Consider the following 22,635-nt stretch of genomic DNA (forward strand, 5'->3'; position numbering starts at 1 on the left):
GGCGCCGCGTGCACTATTCGCGAGACGCAAAATGCCGACCCGTAAAGAGGAGGAAAATGGACGACCATGAAGTAGGGTAGAAGGGAGCTTCAACACAGTAGTGGGGAGAGGGTGGGATTCCCTAGAAGATAATGAAAGTAAATGGCGGCGAACTTTGCCTCGAGGTATGGCTACACGGCAACGCGCACCGCGTTGCCGTGAAGCCACACCTCCAAGTAAATTAACCCGCACCCCAATTTTACTGTTAACTTTTTTTTTTGATGCGGGTTATATACGCGCGAAAATACGGTATTGTTGAAGGAGGGGTGAAGGGAGCTTCAACACGCAGTAGTGGGGAGAGGGTGGGATTCCCTAGGAACTAACGAAAGTAAATGGCGGCGAACTTTGCCTCGAGGTATGGCTACACGGCAGCGCGCGCCGCGCTGCCGTGAAGCCACACCTCCAAGTAAAATTCGCCTATACCCGCACCTCAATTTTACTGGGGGGTACCAACACTAATTTGGCGCAGGTTATACGCGCGAAAATACGGTATAGTTGAAACTAATTACATCAAGTTTGACCCACCAAGAATTTTATATTTTGTTTTATTCTGTGTTTTATGCATAGGTGCCTTACAATGATTTTGCAGTACGTGACAGAAGACACCCAAAGTGGCCGTTACTGGCTGGAATATTTTTTTTTTCACGCGCAGTAACACTAAATATATTATATTTTTCGCTTTCTTTAGTAAAACTCACGACCTGACAACCATTACTTCAAGAACCCGAAGAATGCTGAAAGCAATCAGGCGCTTGCAACAAGTGAAAAGAAACGTTCCCTAGACGCGTAACTGTTTTACCAAATGCGAAGTCACGACTTTCCTACATAGCATGGGCAACACTATCACTCATATTCATTTTCTTTTACTATGAGTACTTTAAGTAAAATCACAAATTGTTCTTTTTATTCACGCTTCAAGAGGTGCTACTTTAAAATTTCACACAAGATTTTACAAAAATGTTCTGTACATTTCTGTATAACTTCCATTAAAAAAAACGAACGATCTACAATTTTGTGTATCATTAAAAAAGTGCGAGTGACCGCTGGTTTTAATTCAACAAAATACAAATACAAGCAAATATCTGTCACATGATTACTTTACAGCGCGATTGATAAATTCCCATCGAGTTGAAACGGTATGCTTCGAGCGCGCTTGAAGATGCGGTCAGGATTCCCCAATGTGCCCTTGTGGCTGCAACAAATCATGGTCCATGGACCAGGCCTTTCGGTACGGGCCTCCGCCTTTGCTCCGCACCTCAGCTTTACTAGGTTAAGAAATTATCCAATCGAAGAGAGTATGTTTGCAAGCAAAATAATCATGCAAAAATTCATGAAATATACAAAAATACCAGGACAAAACTTCACTATGATAAATTACTGGGCACAAAGGTCCACAGATGAGACCACCAAATAAATCTCAAAGACTAAAATGAAAACCACCACGACCGATTCAAGTTAGCACACAAAAGCGAAATTAAGACGAGAACACCAAGAAAACTAGCACATTAAAAGACAACAAAAAACTTGCCCATTACGCGCAGTTACATGAAGAAGAAACATGCTTTTCAGCAGACAAAATTTCATGTCTCACCTTTGGGGGCCTCCAACGTCGGCCGCAAGATCAGTGGCCGCCTCCATGTCCTATCTCAAGATATTTACACTTTCCTGAGTAGCAAGATTGGTCAAAGTGGTGAGTCAACTAGTAAACGAGTTTCATAGAGTTCAACTGCGTGAAATCTTATCAAATAAACCGCAGTTCTATTAATATAAGTGATTCGTACAGGAGTGCGCCTCGAGAGCCCTGCCCAGCCAGCTGTCTGATTGCGCGCCAGATATTTCGCGCCAAAACCAACGCGTCCTTGTTCCTTTGTTGCCAGATGCCGTAAGTGAATTTAGAGACTGTACAGCCCTCTAATGCAGATTGTAGGAACCACCGTTGCAGCAAAAACTAGCCTTTGTCAACTAAAACCGAATTTGACGTTTTTATTATCCACTTTTTTTTCTGTCGAGCTGTTATTTTGTTGAGAATATGCGTATGATGACATTTAATGGCAGAATTTTTATTTCCTGAACAGTTTGCTCGCGCCGGCACGCCAACGAAACGAGCCTCGAGGCCGCGCTCACCGTGCGTGCGGAATCTCTGGTGCTAGCACCACTGGCAACCGTTCCGCGCTCGGGGCGTCCTTTCGAACGCTACCTTGTTCTCTGCTCACCGCGGCCAGTTTGAGTGGTCCAAAGAGCTGGGGACAACATGCTCGCCAACTCTAACCACCGATAATCCTTTTGACGCACGGGGGGCAGGGCTTCCATCATCTGGCCGGCTCTGGCTACTTCTACGAAAGGTAAACGGCGCAAGAAACCTAGCGCACATTTCCCATGTGCGTTGTTCGTTGACCAAAGCCCGCATCTATTTCTCCAGTAGAAAATAGTGCTTACGTTTCTTCGGAGACGCATGGTAGCACGTTAAACATTCTCCCTTGCGAGCTGTGAAGTTGAGCTTTTTAATTTCACCTTTGACTGGATTTCACCTTTGACCATAATGGCAACCGCCCTTTAAAACCGACTGCACAGGTAGCCGCGTTAAAAGACTGGGGCCTTTAATGATATTGGCTTAAACTTACTTGAATTCCTATCCATTCACCATTGTGGAAAGACAACGTGAACTAATTAGATAACAGGTGGGTTTAACTACAGTGTAATTTCTGTGGGAACTCTAGGTGCAGGCGAGTCTGGCTTTAAGTGCACCGGCCTGTGCTCTCAAGGTGCGACAAAACGATCCGATGCGTAATGCAATGTGAGTTTACGCGAGCGTTAAGGATAGCGCATTCAAAGATTCAAAGTATAGCCACGCGTTAAATGGTACCGACTCCCCTCACCCCCACCCCCCAATTGATCTGCATTTGTTTCACAGCCCGAATACTCCTATTGTGGTTATTCTGTTAAAAAAAAAAGAAAAAAAAAAGTTAAGGTGACTGGATTTATACTGCACGCATTCAAAAGGAGCTTAAGACAACAGAGCATCGTGGGTTATGTGCAGTTGGGGTGTACCTGCAGGCGTCGCAGGCTCACAACTGTGTAATTAAGATTTTCGATTTGCCTTGATTTTGCTCGGAATTGTTTATAACGACAGTTTCTCTATATGACTTGTAAAAAAAATGACAGCAGCTACAGAAACCTCTGCCAGTGTTAAGCATACTGGTTTAAGTTTGAAGTTAGGGCAAGTTGGTATGGTTCCATGATAAAGTGAATGTAGTGCGAAACACAAGGACAGAGAAGTAGAACAGACACCACAAGCGCTTTGTCTGTTCTACTTCTGTCCTTGTGTTTCGCGCTACCTTCACTTTATCATACTGGTTCTATTAGCTTCCGCACTTCCTTGAAAATGCAGAAAGGATTTTCCTAAGGTTTTCTAGCTAAGTTTTTCATTTTGATTCAGTTAATGTGATGAAATTATTTGCAAGTGAATGTGGGATAAACATTTACAAATGCTCCATAATAGCAAAGTATGTTTACATAGTATGTAGCACGCTTACAGAGAAGGTTCAAACAAAACAGAAGGGTCACAGTAAAATCCAAATCAACAACAGGCAAACAGGAGAAGCCTCAGCCTAAAGCCAAAGTTTTGACGATTGTCTACTTCAGGGCAAAAACTGCTTTCCTGCTTCAACAACTGTTCTTCAAGGGTGAGGAGTCTAAGTGGGTAGGAAAGCGTACGGTGAGGGCTTTGAAAGTAGAAATGTTTAAAGAACGGCTTAGTTGTGGTAGAATGGAGAAGGTACATGCTTATTTTGTGATGGCCCCTTTTTGCCCTCACCATACTCTTTCCTACTCACTTAGGCTTCTTGAGAGAGAAGGAGCTATAACCTTACCAAGAAAAGGAATTGTTGTACTGAAGTCCTTGTGAAAACAATGGTTCTAAGTTTCCCTTGTTCACTCACTGTTCAACAACACACAAAGGATGAGTCTTTGCTTCTTTACTCACATTTTTACTTGTTACGGAAATTCCCAAGTGGTTGCTTCAAGGTCCAAGGCCAAATTTTAGCAAGCTTTTAACACATTCACCCCCCAAAAATTATTTTGTCTCTTCTGCTGCACCTAACTTTTCACCCATTTTGGACTAGGGGTGTACAAATATGTTCAAAACTATTGAATAACGAATCAAATAATGTCCTATTCAATTCGGTCTTCAAATCAAATAGTCACTATTTGTAAATGCAAATATTGTTTGAATACTTCTAGAATATTTCAAAACCTCGACTGCTCCCCAATAAACACAAAATTGGAGCAAAAGTGCGGTACATTTTCAACCCCGCGGGCATTGTATAGACATGAAACATAAGAACTTGCATAGTGGAGCAGGCTACGTCATTTACGTAGCCATGCTTTACTGGCTGGACAGCGATCATTCGCACTCTATGAAGAGGCTTGTGCATGCAAAGAAACTTGTTTGCTCCAAATGCTCAATTTGGTGCTTTTATTAACAGCACTTCATAACGTACTATGTAATGACAGAAACTTGCTGACTTTAATACTGGGATGTTAATTATTTGATATTTGATTCGGCCTCAAAAAACTATATTCGCTTAGCCCCCTTTTGGAGAGCTGCATTTCAGATATGAAGCATTGTAAAAGTTCTGTATTTAATTATCCTACTGCAGTGTGAGGAAACAGCATGCAAAGTTTATTTTAAAATGCCTGTGTGTAATTTCAGTTATCGGTACTCCCACAAGAAGAGATCAAATTTTAGGAAAAACAATTTTTCTGATTGCCTTGTGAATATGAAAGCCAAGTCCTATTTAGCTTGAATTTATCATGCTCATAGCAAGTCCCTTCCTTATATACAATAAGCCCTCCTTTTGCTTTACTCATTTTAACCCTTTAAGGACAGGAATAAAACTGAAAGAACTTGCAAGAAATCCGGTATTTGTTAAAAACAATTCATATTTGTTAAAAAGCGCATCCACGTATGTAATTTATGTTAAAAGAGATATAGGCCGGTATGATGTAAAGGTATTCCAATCCGTTTTTATTCCAGATGCGCCATTAGCCATCTGTGATAGGTCAGAATGGTTAGAGTCCACCCCATATGGGCGGGCGCCAGGCCAAAATGAGCAGAGCCCGAGCTATTTTGACCTATCACGGAGGGTTAACGGCTGATTTGGAATAAAAACAGGTTGGAATACTTTTACGTTATACCGGCTATAGTTTATTATAGAACAAATCATTACAATGTCACAGATTTACTTATTTATTTATTTATTTATTCAAGATACCTTACAGGCCCGAAGAATGGGCATTGGGTAAGGAGAGCTTGCCCCTTTTGTAACTCCCATTTTGATAGCAGAGAAAAACTTTCTTCGCAAAAGAGCAAATGAAATATTGTTCACACAAACACAGAAGGCTTTTTCTGAATAAAAGAAACAGCGAACTGCTGCCATCTCGGTCCTCGGAAGTCTTTTGTTGCATAGAGCACACTGAAACATGGTTATTGCACACAAAGCCATTCTGCAGATAGGGCACTCTGTTTTTGTTTCATTGCAGCAGTGTCTCATCTTTGTGCAGACACTGCAGTGTTTAGCTGGCTTCCCCTTTCTCTCCATTGCAGACAAGTATTCCAGAAAGTGTCATGCACTGGGCATAGAATATGTGTACAGCACTGTTGTCTTCGCTGTCATCAGAGCTAAAATGCAAAACCCATGACTTGCCAGTCCTTTGAGCCCTATTCATCATTGCTTGCAGTTGAATACGATAAAATTTCAGATGGCACACGTTTTGTTTTTCTGTCGGCACCACGTGGTAAATTACTGATGCTTCCCACTGGGGCTGCTGTACCGAAGTGGGGCGTAGCTGGTGCAGTAACAAAACAAAAAAAGCTCCATTCAAATTTATCTTTGGCAGACATATTGCATCATTTTCACCATCTGCTGTTTCCTACAAATGAAGTGCATTGGACAAGCAAAACCTGCCTCCGGGGCTCTGTTATCATCCACACATAGTTGGGCGAGCTGGGCTTGTCTTCAGTCTGTAAAGGGTTGACATTCTCCTTGTGCATTTGTTTCAAGTCACTGGCTGACAGATGAGATACCTTCCTTACATGAATGAGAGGGGTATCCAGAGATACCTCTTAGAAGTATCCAGAGAAAGTGAAAGGGAAGCAAGGTAAAAGTGAGACATGGGGGCTAGAGAGTGCAGCAGTGCTGTTTCTTCGTTCTAGTTATGGGCTAAGGTTCCTCTAAGCAAGGAGCAGAGATTTCTAAAACACGTGTGCCTTTAAAAATTTTAGGTTTTTAAATAGGTGCAGTGGGAACTGTAACAGTCATAGTTCTGATCTTAATAGTATAAATTAAGTGTGTGGTAGGAAATGATTTGGAGTTTTATGTTTGGGCAGGTACAACTTAAAATTATTCCGAATCGGCCATTAGCCCTCCGTGATAGGTCAAAATGGCTCGGGCTCTGCCTATTGGCCTCGTGCGCTACCGATGGCGGCGCTGCAAACGGCGCTCCTGTGACTCGCCTTTGTCGTCTGCTTCGCTCTGGCTAGAATAGCTTCATTTTATGTGTTTGCTCACGCTCTAATTGCGTGCTCGCGTAGCACGGTGCTCTCCAATTACCATTTATATTTTTTTCCTAGTGTTAGTTATATTATTGCCGGCTTTATGAGGACAACAATCCTTGTATATTAAATGTCTTCCATATAACCGCCCGATGTGATCGCCCAGTGGCTCTGGTGTTACGCTGCTTAGCTCGAGGTTGCTGATTCGACCTCTTTTGTGGCGGCCGCATTTAAATGAGCGCGAAATGCAAATACGCTCGTGTGTACTTAGATTTGAGTGTACCCCCACAAGGTGCATGGTAAAGAACCCCATGTGGTCAAAATTAATCACGAGTCCTACGCTACGTGCCTCATAATAATATGGTGGTTTTGGCACGTAACATGTCAGAATTTATTTTTATTTTTCATGTGACCCCATCTCTTGCTGGCAGGGACAAGATCTCCTGACTCAGTCATAAAGCATCGCACAGAACCAGTAAATGAGTCTACGCAGCTTTGGAAAGGAAGCATGATCGCAGGGCTCATGTGCAAAATCTCGCTTTGACGAAGCGGCATTGTAGTTGAACGCGAATTTCTCATTTCGCTCGTAATTCCAATTACTTGGGGTTGCAAATGTAAAACTTTTTCTGACAACAGAAGTATTGTTATTTTACTGAGAAGCGGTATACCTTGAACATTAGTGGGGCACCATGAACTATCGTTACCAATTTCCAAGCATGCTTTGCATTATTTTCTTGCAAATAAATCTGATTACCACTTTCTAACTAAGAAAAAAAAAATTGGTTAGGTTAGCATAATACTATTTTTATTCAACGCACTTTCCAACTACCGGAGACCACTCGGAAAAGATTATTTTATCAGTGTAATAATACAAGTATTATGTTAAAAAAACACAGAAAATCTCATTACCGCTTTCTAATTAACAAAAAAAAATGTTTGTTTAGGTTAGCCAACTCCGTACACGCACGTATACAGACGGAAACTAGCAGATGACGCCAGGAGCAAGCGACACTGAATTTCGCCTTTATACGTCTGCCCCCCCCCTCCCCCCCCCCTTTTTTTTTCTGTGTGTTTAGCATTCCAGCAACTGATTCGGTATAGTTCCCAGCAAACCTAAACTTATCAATTTTCTTGTGTTAGTTTTGAATAGGCATGACCCGCTCACAGAGCAAAATATATTGGAAACAGTGATCTAAGAAAAAGTTGTTGCTGTTACGTGATAGATTTAATTATCATCGCTGGGTGAATCTAGCTCGGGGAATGTGCACGCTACCCATGGTAGGAGCAAGGAAAAAAAGGGTTACGCTGAGCCGACTAACATGCAGGGGCAAGCTGTGTCACGGTGGAAGTAATTCACTTTAATTAAAAATTATGCAAAGGTCAGTACTGCAGCACAAGACTACGTAATTTTGTTTTGCTTACTAATTTTGTCCACCCTTGTATCCAATGTTCCAGACCGCATTTTGCTTCAATGCCACTAAAGCAGTGTATGTATTAACGTACCGCAGTGACCACCTAGTTTCTTGAGAATTGCATCAAACTTCTTTCGTGATATGATTAACGCATTGGCATCAACAAAATCGGAATGTCTGTGGCAAACGGAGTGGGCGACCGAACACGCAGCCTGCGTTGAACAGACGAACGCACATTACAGCACAGGCACCCTAGCTGAAGGCCAAATCCTGCAGTTCATTGTCATAAATTGGCTGACAAATCATTATGGGTGCGCCATGAAAACGGAAGAGCAATGGCGAGAAGTCAACGCCGTACACGCATGTATACACACGGAGACTAGCAGACGATGCCAGGAGCAATTCACACTGAGCGTGGTGACGACTAGTCGGCTTGATTTTGCAGGAAATAGTGTGCTGGAACATTCCGCACATTCTGGTCGAAAAACCTGCAGACTCGCTTTTCAAAAACTCGAGCTGAGCAGGACGGCCGATGGCTATAAATTGCCTTCACATAGCGTGCGCGGCGGATCTTTGGTCGTCCCATGTCAAGGGTACATGCACTGGCCACAGAGTCTACGAGAGTTCTGCCGCCGTCACGGCGGCTCCTACCTTTATCTCAGGGAGGTCCCCATTGATGTCACATGCGAGAGGGCGTCACTCTCTGGGCAAATATGGGCATAGAACTGAACCATTCTGACCTATCGCGGAGAGATAATAGCCGATTTGTTATAAAAACAGATTGGAATAGTGTTAGGTTATACCGGCCGTGGGCTCGTGTACAGGTCATTGGGCTGGACATCCCAATCACTGTTTAAGGTCTGTGCTAAAAATTATGAAAGCTAGATTTTGTTACTGCTTTTCATTGCTTGCTCAAACTCTTCAGATAAGCATTTGCCAGAGTAAGTAATAATCTGAAATCGCTTGGCTGGTATGAACACATTGGCTGGTTTCTCATATTACCCAGTAGAAGACAAAACAAAGTACTTAATGCAATTGTAGGAGATGGTGGGTGCATAAACGCAAATAAAATGAGGTTATATCAAAGCATGACTTGTGAATTAGCATTCATTGTGTGTCATTGTAAATTGCTTTCACTGTCAAGAAATACAGCTCAAGCGACAAAAACGCAACATAGATGATGTGAGGCAGTTGTCATCTGTCCATGCAGGTGTGTTTTGTCAGAGCTGTCCTTTTGCACTGTTTAGGCAGCTGATATGTGTGTTAAAGTATTGTGGCTTGCGAAACGAAAAAATCTGGAGTACAAAATAAATTACATGGAGGAAAATGCTGCAGTTTTGCTAACGTTATGAGCAGTGCGGTGATGTTACTGCCAAAGAAAATTTCTAGAGCTTTGTGTTTATGAAACCATGTGGCATAGCAAAATAACGAAGGATGTCATGTTGTGATGTTTGACGTATTTGGTGGGTTTTGTGAATTGCAGGGGTGTGGGAAGCACTGTTGTAGGTAGTGTAGCAGCTTGCCAACATATTCAGAAGTCAAGGCACTGTATCGCACTTGGCAGTTCAGCACTGCAAAGAAGCTGCCTTGGAGAATATGTAATTCTTCGTTCTGTTGCCAGTAAATTAGAAATTTTTTCTTTCTCCAGAGCCAAGGCATTTTATTACATTTAAGCCTTTTATTGAAAGACTACCCAACTGTGTTTACAATTAATGCATTTGTAAAAGGGGCTAGAGTAATGTCTGGCAACATGCAATCATTAGAGCAATTCTCGTGATACTTTCAGTACCCCCGCTGCATTTCATTAAACCCAAAACCCTGTAGCCTTGTGCCAGTTAGTTATATTGGGTAGCTATACTTTAATTTGACTGCTTTTAAAGTTTTTAAGAAATTGTGCATTCTCCCATGAGAATTTAGGGAGAGACATGTGCTCATTTATAGCAGAGAAAGAAATTGGAAGAAGGAACCATGAATTCACCCTCCAAGAATGGCTCACCCATCTGTGATGGAGACTTAGAGTTGTCGCCAATTGATGGTCTGACAAGAAACCTTACGGACATGGCATGGAGGCAAGTTCTCTGGGAATACAAGACGCAAGCTTTCTGCACTATTAGCTTTCTTTAGTAAATCTGATCATGTTTCAAGAGCATGCTGTAGGCAGTTTTACACGTTTGTTGCATTTTTTGTGCTTGTACTCTTTCCTTGTCATAACCTTCTGTCTGTTTTCTCTTTTCCCTGTTAGCTGGGCAGGGCAATCTGCCCGCAGCCTACCTCTCTCTGCACTTGCTTGTAAATAATTTCACTCTTCTATCTGCATGCTGGGTTGGTGTAAACTGTGGTTAAAATTTTTAGTTGACAGAAAACTGCTTTTAGTTGGAAAACTATCTAGTTCTGTTTAGGAGTTGCTTCTCTGTTGAAGAAATGGTCTATTAGCTTTGTACATAATGCATTGTTGCTGGCCTTGATTTGTGTTTCACTTTCATGTTTCTTGGCAGCCCTGCAACATCAACACAAACACCACTGTCATCACGTCTGGCTGGCGAAGGTGCCAGCTTTGCCCTACCGTTGCCAAAATTTCCAGCTGGTATGCATTCTTTAGTTGAAACAGGCCATCGACTAGCACCTGTGTTCTCTGATGCAAAATATCATGTCGTGACTTGTGAGTGTCACTGATTCTAGTTTTTCCCGTTCCTGGTAGCACTAACCTTCATAGACATATTGCTTCCTTATAATGTCATTATCAGTCATTCATGGCGTGCAACAATTTAGTTTACCAAGTGTTGTAAGGAGCTGTATAGTTTATGCTTCAGCTACACTGACTTCAGGTGAATATGTGCAAGCTCTTTTTTTTTTTTTCTTTTTAAGACTGTAAATAAAAAAATTGCATTTGGTAGATAGTGCAATTCTGCCTCTTTGGGAAGTGTGGAAAACATTAGCTGAATGGTAAATCACAGGGGTCGGAATTAAAATTTTGCTAATTATCATTTTAAATAGTTAAATTACGTTGCATCTTGCATTCTTGGAATTGAAGCTGCTCTGTGCTCGAGGCACATATGCAGTAGACAGTCTGAGACCAGCACCAGTTTGAAGATATCTTGCAAATGTTTGTCAGGTGCATTGGTGTTCTACATATTTCCCCAAATAGGCGTCCCCGTCCCTAGGTGCTCTGGGACGGCCACAAGTATGGCATAACCTTTACGTTTGCACACTACAAAGAGAAGGGCAACAGACAACTGCATGGAAGGAACCCCATTGAATATTACAGCACATTTCAGGAACTGATGTTCTAAAACTAGTGCTACTCTTGGGATCCCCAACAAATGTACTAACTGGGAGACAAAATTGCCCAGGACACGTGAGTGGAGACCGAGTTCAACCCCTTGAATAAACTAAATGTCGCCACCTTCCTCCTCTACTGGGGCGGTATTCTCGGACGATCACTTTCGGCGATACTATCACTTTCGCGTGACGTAGTACATGGCGCGTTGGATGACTAGAGTGGTTTTGCTCACCCAGGCAATCTCTGAAAGTGATCAGAATACGTCCCCTGACCTCTCGCCGCTCACCCTCCCAGTTTGCTCTATTTGATAGCACTGCTGCGCAGCAAAGTGATTGCCAGATCTGCAATTGCAGGGCTGTGACCGCGATTAAGATAACTGTCATGGTGCCGGCGCAAGTCGAAACAAAAACCACAATAAAAGGCGCGGCTGGTAGCATACTGGGCACTTGTCTTTCCCAAAATTTCTGTGTACCAGGGTAATTTCTGTGCCCAGCCCCACTTCACCACTTCCCTCCCCCAAAGAATTTCTGGCTATGCCACTGAGCACAGCCAAGGCAGACTCCACTTTCTTTGCATGCATGTGGTTTTTCTAGCTTATCTTAGCCATGGAATGTGGCGCGAGGTTGCGCTCATTTTTCTTTGTTTTTCTACTTTTAATCGTTTCTATGATGTAGCCTTTACAAAAGGATCCAGTACAAAAGGAAAGGCACCATGCCATTATCATTGGCTTCGGGGCAACAGACTGGTATAGTGTTTCTGGGGCAGTTTAATGGTTGGAAATTATGGCGAATTAAGCGCTAGGGTGAAGTATGTGCTAGGGTGATTTGCCGAATTCGCCATTACATAACTGTGAAGCTTAGTTATCACGTCTAGTGTTTTTTGCCTGCAGCTAAATCCTGGATCTCTGCTGGCATATCCAAATCATGTTGCTGGAGATAAATTGATTGAAACCGATATAATCAAGCAGACATTATCGTCTACTTATGCCAACAAGCTGCAAGGATGCGGTAAGAGTGATAAAGAGCCCTGACCAAGCTCAGTAAAAATGGGTAACAGACGGGCTCAAGAACGAAGGCAGTACATGGGACCAACTTTTATTCAAAACGCCATCTCGCACCGCATTTTGTGGCAGACTTGGATGTTGCAAGCAAGCTAGAAAAACTGAACAGAGGGGGGACTGTGCAGGCACTTTTCAGCAGTCTCGATCCCAGCTGACTGCATGGATGCTCCCGGCAGATAGCGCAGCAATGCAGTTTGGTCGCCACTCGTGCGTCCTGGGCACATTTACCCCCGTAGTACATGCTTTAAGCACCGGCCATCTTCAACTCTACCAATTCCAATGTGTACTCGTAAGTCCTACGTCAGCCACTGTCTCCTGAAAACTAGCCAAATACGTCCTGAAGCAAACGCTGACATTGTGACATGCTCCTGAAAACCACTTTGTATGATATATAGCTGCCAGATCTGTGAGCAGGTGATGATCAGATAGTTCATCACCTGCTTCAATGACTATCAAAAAAGGGGGGGGGGGGGGGGGCTGGCAGTGAAGCAGTGGCTGTGATTGCATACTATTATGAACGCATGAATGAACCTATCGGAACGAAATAGTGTCCCTGTAATCCTTGCGGGTTTGCATTATTGCCTTGCCACCTGCTATGAAATGCTGGGTATGACTGTGCTCATGCTCTGGCACATTGTGCACCCATAATTCACATCTTACTGCAGGCAAAGGCCATAACCTTGTTTTTGTTTGCTGCTTCTGTCGCGTACTACAGGGTCTTCAAAGTTACAGTAATTTTAATAAAAATGATATGCTAGTTACGCAGAATCGCTTAAATAGGCAGTTTATGTGCTTTGGCTGACACAATTTTTGAGACAGTCACCAAACACATAATTCCCTTTTCCCTCACGGCTTGACCTTGTCGTGATCCGCGCCCCTGAATGGGAAGCTGACTGAGTGTCAAATTTGATGAATATCTCGAGACAGAATCACTCCTGGAAAGTCAGTGTTGACCTCCAACAGGATTATTTTGACTTTTAAAATATGAACATATACCATAATTGTGAGCAAGAAAGTTATGTTCCCAAAACTGTTTCCGCCGAAGAACTTAATTTTATCTTTAAAGATACTACTTAAACGTTGCTTAAAATGGGCCTATAGTATAATTTTTCATGTAACATTAAACTGAGTTGAAAGCTATTTTGTTCACACATATTTTCTATGTTTTGCCACAGTCACAAATGGTTTCCCTTGGCGTCGGGCTTGTAACTCATGTCTGGCATAATTAGGAGATTTGAAGATATTGTTTGTGTTCTAGATATGCTCCTAAACACCTGTTACATTTGTTTTCAGCACGTATTATGAAAGAGGAGGAGCCCTCACCATCCCTGCAATGTTGGTACGTGGTCCTTGCACTTCAGTTTTGAAATTCAGAGTAAAAGTTATAGTATTGAAATCTGTCTCGAATGAGAAATTTATTGCTTCGCCTGATGTCAGCGGTGTCTTCGATACCTTTCACAGGTGACGTTGTAAGCACGGAACGTAATACCTTGTTAGTGGAGCAGGCTGTGCAAACTCGTTAGATTCTATGGTTGGCGTGGCGTGAAAGGGATTGCGCGTATGCCAGTAACGGCGAAACGCCTCAGTGCACATGTGCATGGATATCTCGGTGCAGGATAAAACGAAACTTGATGCGGCGGTGGCGTGGTGGGTGAACGCTCTTGTGCGCCGTTACGCATGCAATCGATCGCAGAGCGGGAAATGCGAAACTCATTCGCGCACGCTTTTCTGTAAACCAATGTGTGAGAACCGTAGCGGCCGGAAACCCCGCGCCGATGTGAATGAAGCGCTCTGTGCATCCTGGACGGCGAGCACTGACCTCATGGTCAATGCTGGTCAGCGGCTGGCCCGGGAGGGAAGACCGGTCGACCCGGCGGCGAGTGGGCCACGGTATCTGGCGCGACCCGCGGCCCCGTGACACGCTGCGGCGGCTAAGCGCGGACGCCTGCGCGGTCGGGCGCCAGATGGCGCGAGCGAACTACTTTCTCGGCGTTGCTGCCGACGGACTTTGCGCTTCCCGTTGGGGCCGGGGATAAAAGTAGGTCGTCGGTGCGCGCGGCGCCGGGCGCTGGGAGCCGTGGCCGCAGAAGTGTGACGATGTCGTCCAAGTCGGCGCTGTTGCTCGGCCTCTTCGGTGTGGCCGGCACGCTGTGGTCGTTGAGTACCGCGGCGCTCCTGCTAGCCGCAGCTTACCTGGTCACGGGTGGCTGGCGCACACTGCGCCTGTTAGCGCGAACCGCGCCGCGAGATGTGCTCGCAGCCATCGGCTACTTGCGCCTCAACTGGTACATGCACCGGCGCGTGGCCGAAGACACGACTGTGGCGCGCGTGTTTGCGTCGCTAGCACGCCGGCAGCCTGACAAGCCTTGCCTGGTGACGGCGCAGCGCACCTGGACGTTCGCCCAAGTGCAAGACTACTCGGAGCGCGTTGCGTGCGCGCTTGCGGCGCTGGGATTGAGACCCGCCGACGAAGTAGCTTTGCTGACCGAGTCTCGGCCCGAGGCTGTCATGCTCTGGTTGGGCCTGTCCAAGTTGGGTGTCGTGTCAGCTCTCATCAACTACAATTTGAAGCAGGCATCGCTTGCACATTGTATCTCATGCGTGCGCAGTCGTGCTGTCGTCTTTACACGCGCGCTGTTGGACCCGTTGCGCAACGCGCGGCCCCTGATTGCAGAGAAGCTTGGCACCGAGCCGCTCTACGTCTGCCTCGACGCCGACGTGAAAGACCTGGGCGCGCCGGTGACCTGGCTGGAGCCTCTGTTGCAAGCTGCCGAGCCCAGCGCTCCACCGTACCGCGGCTGCATGGACGACCGACTGCTGTACATCTACACGTCCGGCACCACGGGCCTTCCCAAGGCTGCGATCATCAAGCAGCGGCGGTTCTTCAGCATGGCCAGTGCTGTGCGCCACATGATGCCTATGCGAGACGACGACGTTCTGTACGTGTGCCTGCCCGTGTACCACGTGGCCGCCGGCGTGCTGGCGCTGTCCCAGACGCTCCTGTTCGGCAACACGGCCGTGCTGCGGCCACGCTTTTCGGCATCGGCCTTTTGGGAAGACTGCGCGCGCTACGGCTGTACCGTGGCTCAGTACATCGGTGAGACGTGTCGTTACCTGCTGGCGCAGCCGCCCGGTCCGCAAGATCGTGCGCACCGTGTTCGCCTTATGTTCGGCAACGGGCTGCGGCCGCAGCTGTGGAGCACTTTCGCTGAGCGCTTCGGACTGGCCGACCTGCGGGAAGTGTACGGCGCCACTGAGGGCAATGCCAACCTGGTGAATACGGACAACCGGCCGGGGGCCGTGGGTTTCTTCCCTGTGCTGTTCATGCTGTGGCCCGCGTTGGGCGAGCGCCTGCTGCCCATCAAGCTGGTGCGCGTCGACGAGATGACTGGGCTTCCGTTGCGCGACAAGTCCGGCATCTGCCTCGCCTGCGGTCCCGGTCAGGTGGGCGAGCTCGTGGGCAAGGTCGAGCGCTCTCACATGCATCAGTTCGACGGCTACGTGAACAAAGAGGCCACGCAGAAGAAACTTTACCGCGACGTGTTTCGCAAGGGCGACATGGCGTTCGCCTCGGGGGACTTGCTGGTCACCGACGAGCTGGGCTACGTCTACTTCCGCGATCGGACGGGCGACACATTCCGCTGGAAGGGCGAGAACGTCTCCACGGCCGAAGTGGAAGGCGTGGCGGCGCAGGTACTGGGCTTGAGCGACTGCGTAGCCTACGGCGTCTCGTTGCCGGGCACCGAGGGACGTGCCGGCATGCTGGCCGTCCAGGACCCCGAACGCCGCACCGACCTGGACGCACTGCTTGCTGCGTTGCGGCGCCAGCTGCCCGTTTATGCGGTGCCCCTCTTTGTGCGGCTCACGCGCGCCGTCGACACTACATCCACGTACAAGCTGAAGAAAGGCGAGCTGCAGCGGCACGAGTACCACCTAGACCAGCTGGGCGGCGACCCGTGCTTCTTCTTGGACCAGGCCGCCGGCTGCTACGTGCCGCTCGACCGAGACCTGTATGAGCGCCTATGTGCCGGCGCATGTCGCCTCTAGAGTAGTGCATGGACTCGCCCGGAGCCGCACTCGTGGCCGCTGCTTCTGGCCGGCCGGCCGGATCATTCTGCCTTAACGTCTTGTACACAACGCGTATTCTGTAGCAGAATACGCCATCTTTATGTGTGTGTGTGTTGTTGTTGTTGTTTTATTTTTTTACGCCAAAGTATGTTTATTGCGCGGGACCATGCGCGAGCGAGAGATGTTACTAATTCTGCCTGTTGATCGCTTATAAAGGCATGGACTATGCCCCAAAAATGCGGAGAACGTGTGAACGCATGTGTACGCGGATTGACCGGTACAAGAGTGCTGCGGGCTGTTGCTTTAGCCCTGTGGAGAATTGGATATGGCACGAGGAAATGCAGGCTATTGGAAGGTCACCCTCTTCCAAAGGCCGCTATTTTCCTTGTGCCGCTCCTTAAGCATATTTCCATGCTCCTTGTGTGTGGCGTCAGTTGACAGGCCCTTAAAATTCCGCCCGCGAAACCCGGTAGTGGCACACGTGGACTGCGCCGTCCTGCACAGTCGCGCGTTTGCAATTCACTAACGCAGCGCTGGGTCACGTCGAGAAGGAACCGTTGACGGTTTAGTATTTCTCGCCTTTGTGCGGTAAACGCCCGTGTATTCCGAGCACGTAAGGATCCCCAGCTGGTCAAAATTAACCCGGAGCCGCCCTCCCCCTTACGATGGCTTGTGTCATAGTCATATCGTGGTTTCGGCACGAAAACTCGAGGTTTCATCCTAAAGGCACCGATGACGTGTGTTGTCTGTGGCATTCATGCACGATGGAGCTCGTCAAGCGATTGCCTAAGCAGCGCACGTAGCAAGTTCAAAAGCACCGCTGCATGGCCTAGCCTAGTTTGTCAACATTTGTCCTTGCGCATGTCGATCTCGTTAAGAACTCTGAAATTGGGTAATTGGCCCATATTAAGTTTCGTTTGAGAGAGCAGCTGGTCAGACGCGCGCTGTGGGCCGTGACGTAACACGGGAAGGTTGGTAGCTTGTACCCTTTAGCGTGACAATGTTTTTTAGTGGGAGCGTTGGCCTTCCTAGGTGACGTCATAACCAGTGTGCAGACCTTCGGTTTTTTAAGTGGTGTCGATTGGTGCATTTGGTGAGAGCACACTGCTGAAGGTTGTGCTTCACCTTGGAGAGCGAAGGAATTAAAAGCAAAAAAATGCTCTACTTTGCGTGCTCTGTACCGCAGTCTTAAAGGGACACTAAGGAGAAAAATAAATGCAGCTTTATTAGTAAATTAGCCTTCTGAAATCCCACACTGTGAACGGAGGCTTGGTAGGCCAGAGAAGACGCGAAGTTCCGCACCAACGTCACCAATTCTGACGGCGTCTGTTCAGGCCTGGTTCATCGGTGATATTGACTGCATTCTATTCTAAAGGAGCCAAAGATTAAACATAGCAGAAGCTTTATTTCGCCACAACGACTGAAATGCGAGAAAATACTTTGAAATTAGTGACTTCGTACTGACGTACCGTTGGGAACTTCAAAAGTGGCAAGTTTGGCCTTTAGTTTCCCTTCTCGTAATCAACCTTTAATTGCGAGTTTAACAAAAATGAGTTTTTAAATACTCCAGCAGTATAAACTTTTCACCGTTTGCCATGCCTACAGTGCACTGCACGCAATGTGCCGACGAACGATGGTGTTTTTTAAGTGGATACTTCGGCGAGTACGCAGTGGCTGGAGTCGAGACCTACGTAATCTTTGTCAGCAAATGTTTCCCTGCCGCTGGTCTTTCCTTTCTGTGGCGTTTCACAAAGGCACGGTTCCCCTTCCCGGGCTTTATGTGTGTGCGGCAGCAATACCGTGACGGGCTGTCGCCATCCACTCAGTTCGACGCGCTAGCTTGCTTATGACGCAGTGAGTTCGGGCTTTTTAGCGCCCGCGCAAATATAAAATGTTTTCTACACTTGCTTGATCTGTTGCCGCAGCGAATGCTCAGAATGGAGTAATACATAATTTGTACAATTCTGAGCAATCTTTTGATGGCCATGTGTGACACAAAAAAAAAGCTTTAATTTCACGATAGGTACGCATAATTCGAAGGAATCGCTGCACATTAGGTGGCATTTGTATCCAGGGGCAGCATTCTGTAAGAGTCCAATTAGTGGACTGTCCATTTCGGCTGTCGCTGATTGGCTGCTGCTTCACGTGCAGGAAGGTGCCAGCCAGTCTCCTTCCTGCACGTGAAGCAGCAGCCAATCAGCGACAGCCGAAATGGACAGTCCACTAATTGGACTCTTACAGAATACCGCCCCAGGTCGCAATGTAGCGTCTGCGTTGTACCCAAGCAGAAGTGCAGGTTATTCTTGAAGATTTGTCCAGTAGGCGAGCAGCCGTGCACGGGATCCGCTGGTTGGCTTGCAGAATACAACCGTGGGTTTGGTCATGAAACGCGGTGCACAAGCTGGTCAGTGTTCGTGACGCGAAAGGACAGGCGTTATTTCCGACTGTCTCTTCCGCTTACCTTTTGCGCCGCAAGTATTGACAGCTATGCGCTAACTAGCCCAACATCGTACTTAGTACAAGCTGGTGGCGCGATTCCTTCTTGTTCAGTGGACAGTCGACGCCGCGTCAAGTAAAACTTACGAGAATGTACTATCGCCCAAAAAAGTTTACGGACCAAGGGATCTGACAAAAAGCTGAATTCAGCCTCAAAACGCAGCCTGGTATTTCCATTTCCAGTCTCTACTGGTATATGCCAACAGCATGATGTACGGTTTTACTGGCAACTTTTAAAGGCTGCTCGGATATTTAGCGTTTGCTGAGATCTCGTGGTCCGTAAACTTTCTTGGTCGATATTACGTACATCCGCTTGTTTTTTTCAACAAGGAGGCTGACGGCGCTTTCCCGAAGGCGCGCCGAATATGCTTTCATGGAAGGTCGCGCTTATTCTCCGCGGTGCCGCTCTGTCCGCTCTCTCAGTATTGGTGGGGGAAAAAAAAAAAAAAAAAGCAGAGAAGAGATTGATGCGACCGGATCTGTTAGTCATAGGTAGCGGTACAAGGTAGATTTTAAGGAAATAAATATATATATATATAAAGATGTATACACAAGTGCTAGATAAAAAACGTAGCATACCTGATTAAAACAAGCAGGCCAGGTGACTATTTGTCGCCCCGTTCCAAAAGGGAATGTCATTAAATAATCGTATTCACAGAAGCACATCTCGAGCGCTCCTCTTCGGTCACTTGGAAAGCGCAGACTTATTCGCAGTCGTCGATTGTGTGTTCTCAAGCAGTGTGCCCGCAGCACGATGCATACTTTGACGCTTCAACAAAAAGCGTAAGGATAGCGGCAAACGAAATCACACCCGTTCCGTTATTGGACTTGCGTGGTTTCTGCACATGAAAAATGACCTGCCGGCTCATGGAGTAGTAGTGCTAAATGAACATTAAATTCTTGGGTGTTACGTGCCAAAAAAAGCACGATATGATTGAGGCACCCCGTAGTAGGGGACTCCGAATTAATTTCGACCACCCGGGGTTCTTTACCGTGCACCAAATGCGCGGCACACAGGCGTTTTTGCATTTCGCCCCCGTCGAAATGCGGCCGTGCTCGGCCGGGATTCGATCCCGCGCCCTCGAGCATAGCAGCGCGACACCGAAGCCACTACGCCAATGCGGCGGAGTACCCTTGATTAGAGATGCAAAATTTCCGGAAATTTTGAGCAATTGCAAAAACCAGTTTTCACGTTTTTCCCTAAATTTTGGAAAAAATGGAAAAGAACCAATTTTCTTGAGCATACGGTCAATAGCTTATTGCCAAATGTCAAAAGCCATAACTCTCATTATGTAAATAACACAAGTGAAATGCTTTCTGCCTTTTCACAAACGAATGCAGGGTTTAACAATTCGAAAACAAGCCAGAAGCATCACCGCGAACGCGTTCGGTTCTCTGTGAACGGGTGCGGCTTCTTAGAATTGTTACGGCAGTTAGAACAAAGAACGCTGAAATGTCTCTTCTGTGGCTATTTCGTCGTGGCTTCGACTATGGAAACGGATCAAGATGTCTCCCCGACCGTGAAGTGCATCCACACGTCGGAAATTGGCCGTACCATTGCAGAATCTGCTTCCACACGGCTTCATATGCGGACTTCCGCCACAGGTTGCACAAGTGCACGAGGGAAAGTCAAAATTGAACAATAACGGGCACCAAAACATGAGACACCGCACCCGAATGACGAAGCCACGCTGACGCTGGAGCTGACATTGTGTGATATCGATGGCGAGTCGTCAGCCGTCGTTTAGTGTTTTGGTATCATGTGCGACGTTTCGGTTTCGCGTTCAACGCTGGGTGTTGTTTAAGTTTTATTTCTGTACGTTTTTCCCCGCGGAAGTGTTGGCCAATTTTTCCAACTGCGCTGAAAAAAACGTGAAAAAAAAACTTTTTTTTTCGGAATTTTCCCGTTTTTTTCCGCACTTCGCATCTCTACCCTTGATTGGTGGAGTTACACCAGAATGTTGAATGTTGGCGTCTAGTATAGACGCCCTCTGAGACAGTGACGCCAATCTCGTTTCTTTCGTTAAATCAACGCGCCACGTCCGAGGCATGTTGCACGGGCGTATAACTTCACTGGAAAAATGAAAGTCGTATTTGAAAACGCCGATAAGAAATGTCCTGTGTAATAGTCGACTTATGTACCCTGCACCATCTTGTCACTTACGTAGAACGTGTCACTTGCTGGTACGCTGGGATAATTAATGCACATGTAAAAATAGTATATGGATGGCACAAACAATCACAAGACTATCAATCACGTGTCTACTTTCGCACATGCGGTCGCGCAGTGATGAGTCGCGGCTGGTTGCCGAGCGCACTTGCTTCGACATAACGTATGTGCTTGTTCATTTTAGTGTTTACTGAGGAACTGCCACTTCGCTCATTGTCCTTGACAATACTTCAAAACTGCTGGCGCGGTTTTCACATGCGCTGATGGGCGCAGAATTCCTCGTGCCGTGTTATGCTTGCGGACAACTTTCTGTGACAATGCAGAAAAAGCTACGGGGGCCAGCTTCTGCGCATGCGTTACCGCGCCAAGTAGTCCGGCAGCGCTTCTGGTTTCCCCGAACAGACGCTGAATCAACGCAGCTTCAACGTGCTACGGTTTCGCGTTTGCCCAGACGCCGAAGGGAAAAGCCGCAAAATAAGTCAACATCAACACACGCTGGTGTTTTTTGGCTTCTTTTGCTGTTGCAGATACGGTGTTTGTTTCCGCTTCCCCAGCTTGAACTAACGCGGATTAATATGTGCGGCTTTTTTTCAGACGCGCTGTTACTTGCGCGCACTTTGCCTCTGTAGCTTTCTTTCCCCCACATTGCCAAAGAAAGTTGTCCGCGAGTGTAGATTCAGGCACGTACACTTTAGTGGTGGTCTCGTATTGCGTAGCTCGCAATACCGTCGAAATAACCGTGCTCGCTTGTATTGATGCTTGGGCGCGATCGTATTTTAGTGGGACTTATTGAGCAGCGCGCTGTGCTTCTCAATCTGTGCGTGATCACGTCTCAATCTGTGCGTGATCACGTGTACGGCGTGCAGTCTTCTAGCCACCATATCTGCGCTTCCCAGCTTTTAGTGTGTACGCTCTACTCCGAGATCGCTTGTCTCGTATTGCATTGGTCTTGCTGCCCCGACAGTGTTGTACCAGCTCGGCTGGCGGGTGTTCGCGGAAGGTTGCTTATAGCGTCGGAAATTCATATTTGTGCGCTCTTCGAGCTCTGTATTTTGTGCAGTTGTGCGTCGTGACCTTTTATTTTGAGCACAAGTGGAGCAGATGCATCCAATGGGACGCCCTTCCCGATGTCCAGTTTTATCTCAGCAGCTGGTCCTCTGGAGACCGTGCCCTATATATGAGCGCTGTCGGCGTAGCGTGAAAGCCGGCCGCACTGTGATGACTTGCTCGTTGGCCTCGGTTCTCATCGGCGTCGTTGTGTACCCGTGCATAGTGTGACAGCGCCCTAGAATTGAAAAACGCGGGCCGAGCTCCACTACCAAAGCGAAAAAAAAAGATTTAAAAAATCGGCAAATAATTTCGTATACCTTGGTGCGGTTCAATACAGCGGAAGCCCCTGCATGACGTTTAGCGTGGCGTGTCGTATCATAAACAGAAACGTCGGCAGCCATGGAACGCATTACAACCTTTTCCAGCCGTTTCAACCGATATTTCGGCGTTGTGCGGCGTGCGCGGTGGTGTAATTATGGTGCCGCTCGACTCGGGAAGAGAACTCAT

The 22,635-nt window shown here is 46.7% G+C and overlaps 3 protein-coding genes across 8 annotated transcripts in view; 2 read left to right on the forward strand and 1 right to left on the reverse strand.

The window, feature by feature from the left end:
• The window catches only part of LOC119457847 (histone RNA hairpin-binding protein), a 35,974-nt gene extending 21,703 nt beyond the window's left edge, over positions 1 to 14,271 (reverse strand). The window contains exon 1 of one of the 2 annotated variants that reach the window (XM_049665333.1): positions 14,164 to 14,271. In XM_049665333.1, the coding sequence (XP_049521290.1) occupies positions 14,164 to 14,168 (5 nt within the window). In that variant the 5' untranslated portion in view covers positions 14,169 to 14,271. Of the gene's footprint in view, positions 1 to 1,630; positions 1,922 to 14,163 lie in introns of those variants that run through there. The other variant, XM_037719610.2, reaches the window with a different exon arrangement.
• LOC119457815 (M-phase inducer phosphatase 1-B) overlaps positions 2,137 to 22,635 on the forward strand; it is a 121,488-nt gene continuing 100,989 nt past the window's right edge. The window contains exons 1-4 of one of the 5 annotated variants that reach the window (XM_037719561.2): positions 2,137 to 2,381; positions 9,949 to 10,073; positions 10,500 to 10,588; positions 13,638 to 13,683. In XM_037719561.2, coding sequence (XP_037575489.1) covers positions 9,973 to 10,073; positions 10,500 to 10,588; positions 13,638 to 13,683 — 236 coding nt within the window. In that variant the 5' untranslated portion in view covers positions 2,137 to 2,381; positions 9,949 to 9,972. Of the gene's footprint in view, positions 2,382 to 9,945; positions 10,074 to 10,246; positions 10,294 to 10,499; positions 10,589 to 13,637; positions 13,684 to 22,635 lie in introns of those variants that run through there. The other 4 variants (XM_037719553.2, XM_037719580.2, XM_037719571.2 and 1 more) reach the window with 4 other exon arrangements.
• On the forward strand, positions 14,351 to 17,646 carry LOC119457804 (long-chain fatty acid transport protein 1). The gene has a single exon (XM_037719540.2). The coding sequence runs from the start codon at positions 14,442 to 14,444 to the stop codon at positions 16,389 to 16,391; it is 1,950 nt and encodes a 649-aa protein (XP_037575468.1). The 5' UTR covers positions 14,351 to 14,441; the 3' UTR covers positions 16,392 to 17,646.

Source organism: Dermacentor silvarum, chromosome 1 (assembly GCF_013339745.2).
Source record: "Dermacentor silvarum isolate Dsil-2018 chromosome 1, BIME_Dsil_1.4, whole genome shotgun sequence".
Classification (NCBI taxonomy): Eukaryota; Metazoa; Arthropoda; class Arachnida; order Ixodida; family Ixodidae; genus Dermacentor; species Dermacentor silvarum.

Excerpts from the sequence above, each read along its gene's own strand:
- LOC119457804 (XM_037719540.2), top strand. The coding sequence starts at position 14,442 with ATGTCGTCCAAGTCGGCGCTGTTGCTCGGCCTCTTCGGTGTGGCCGGC.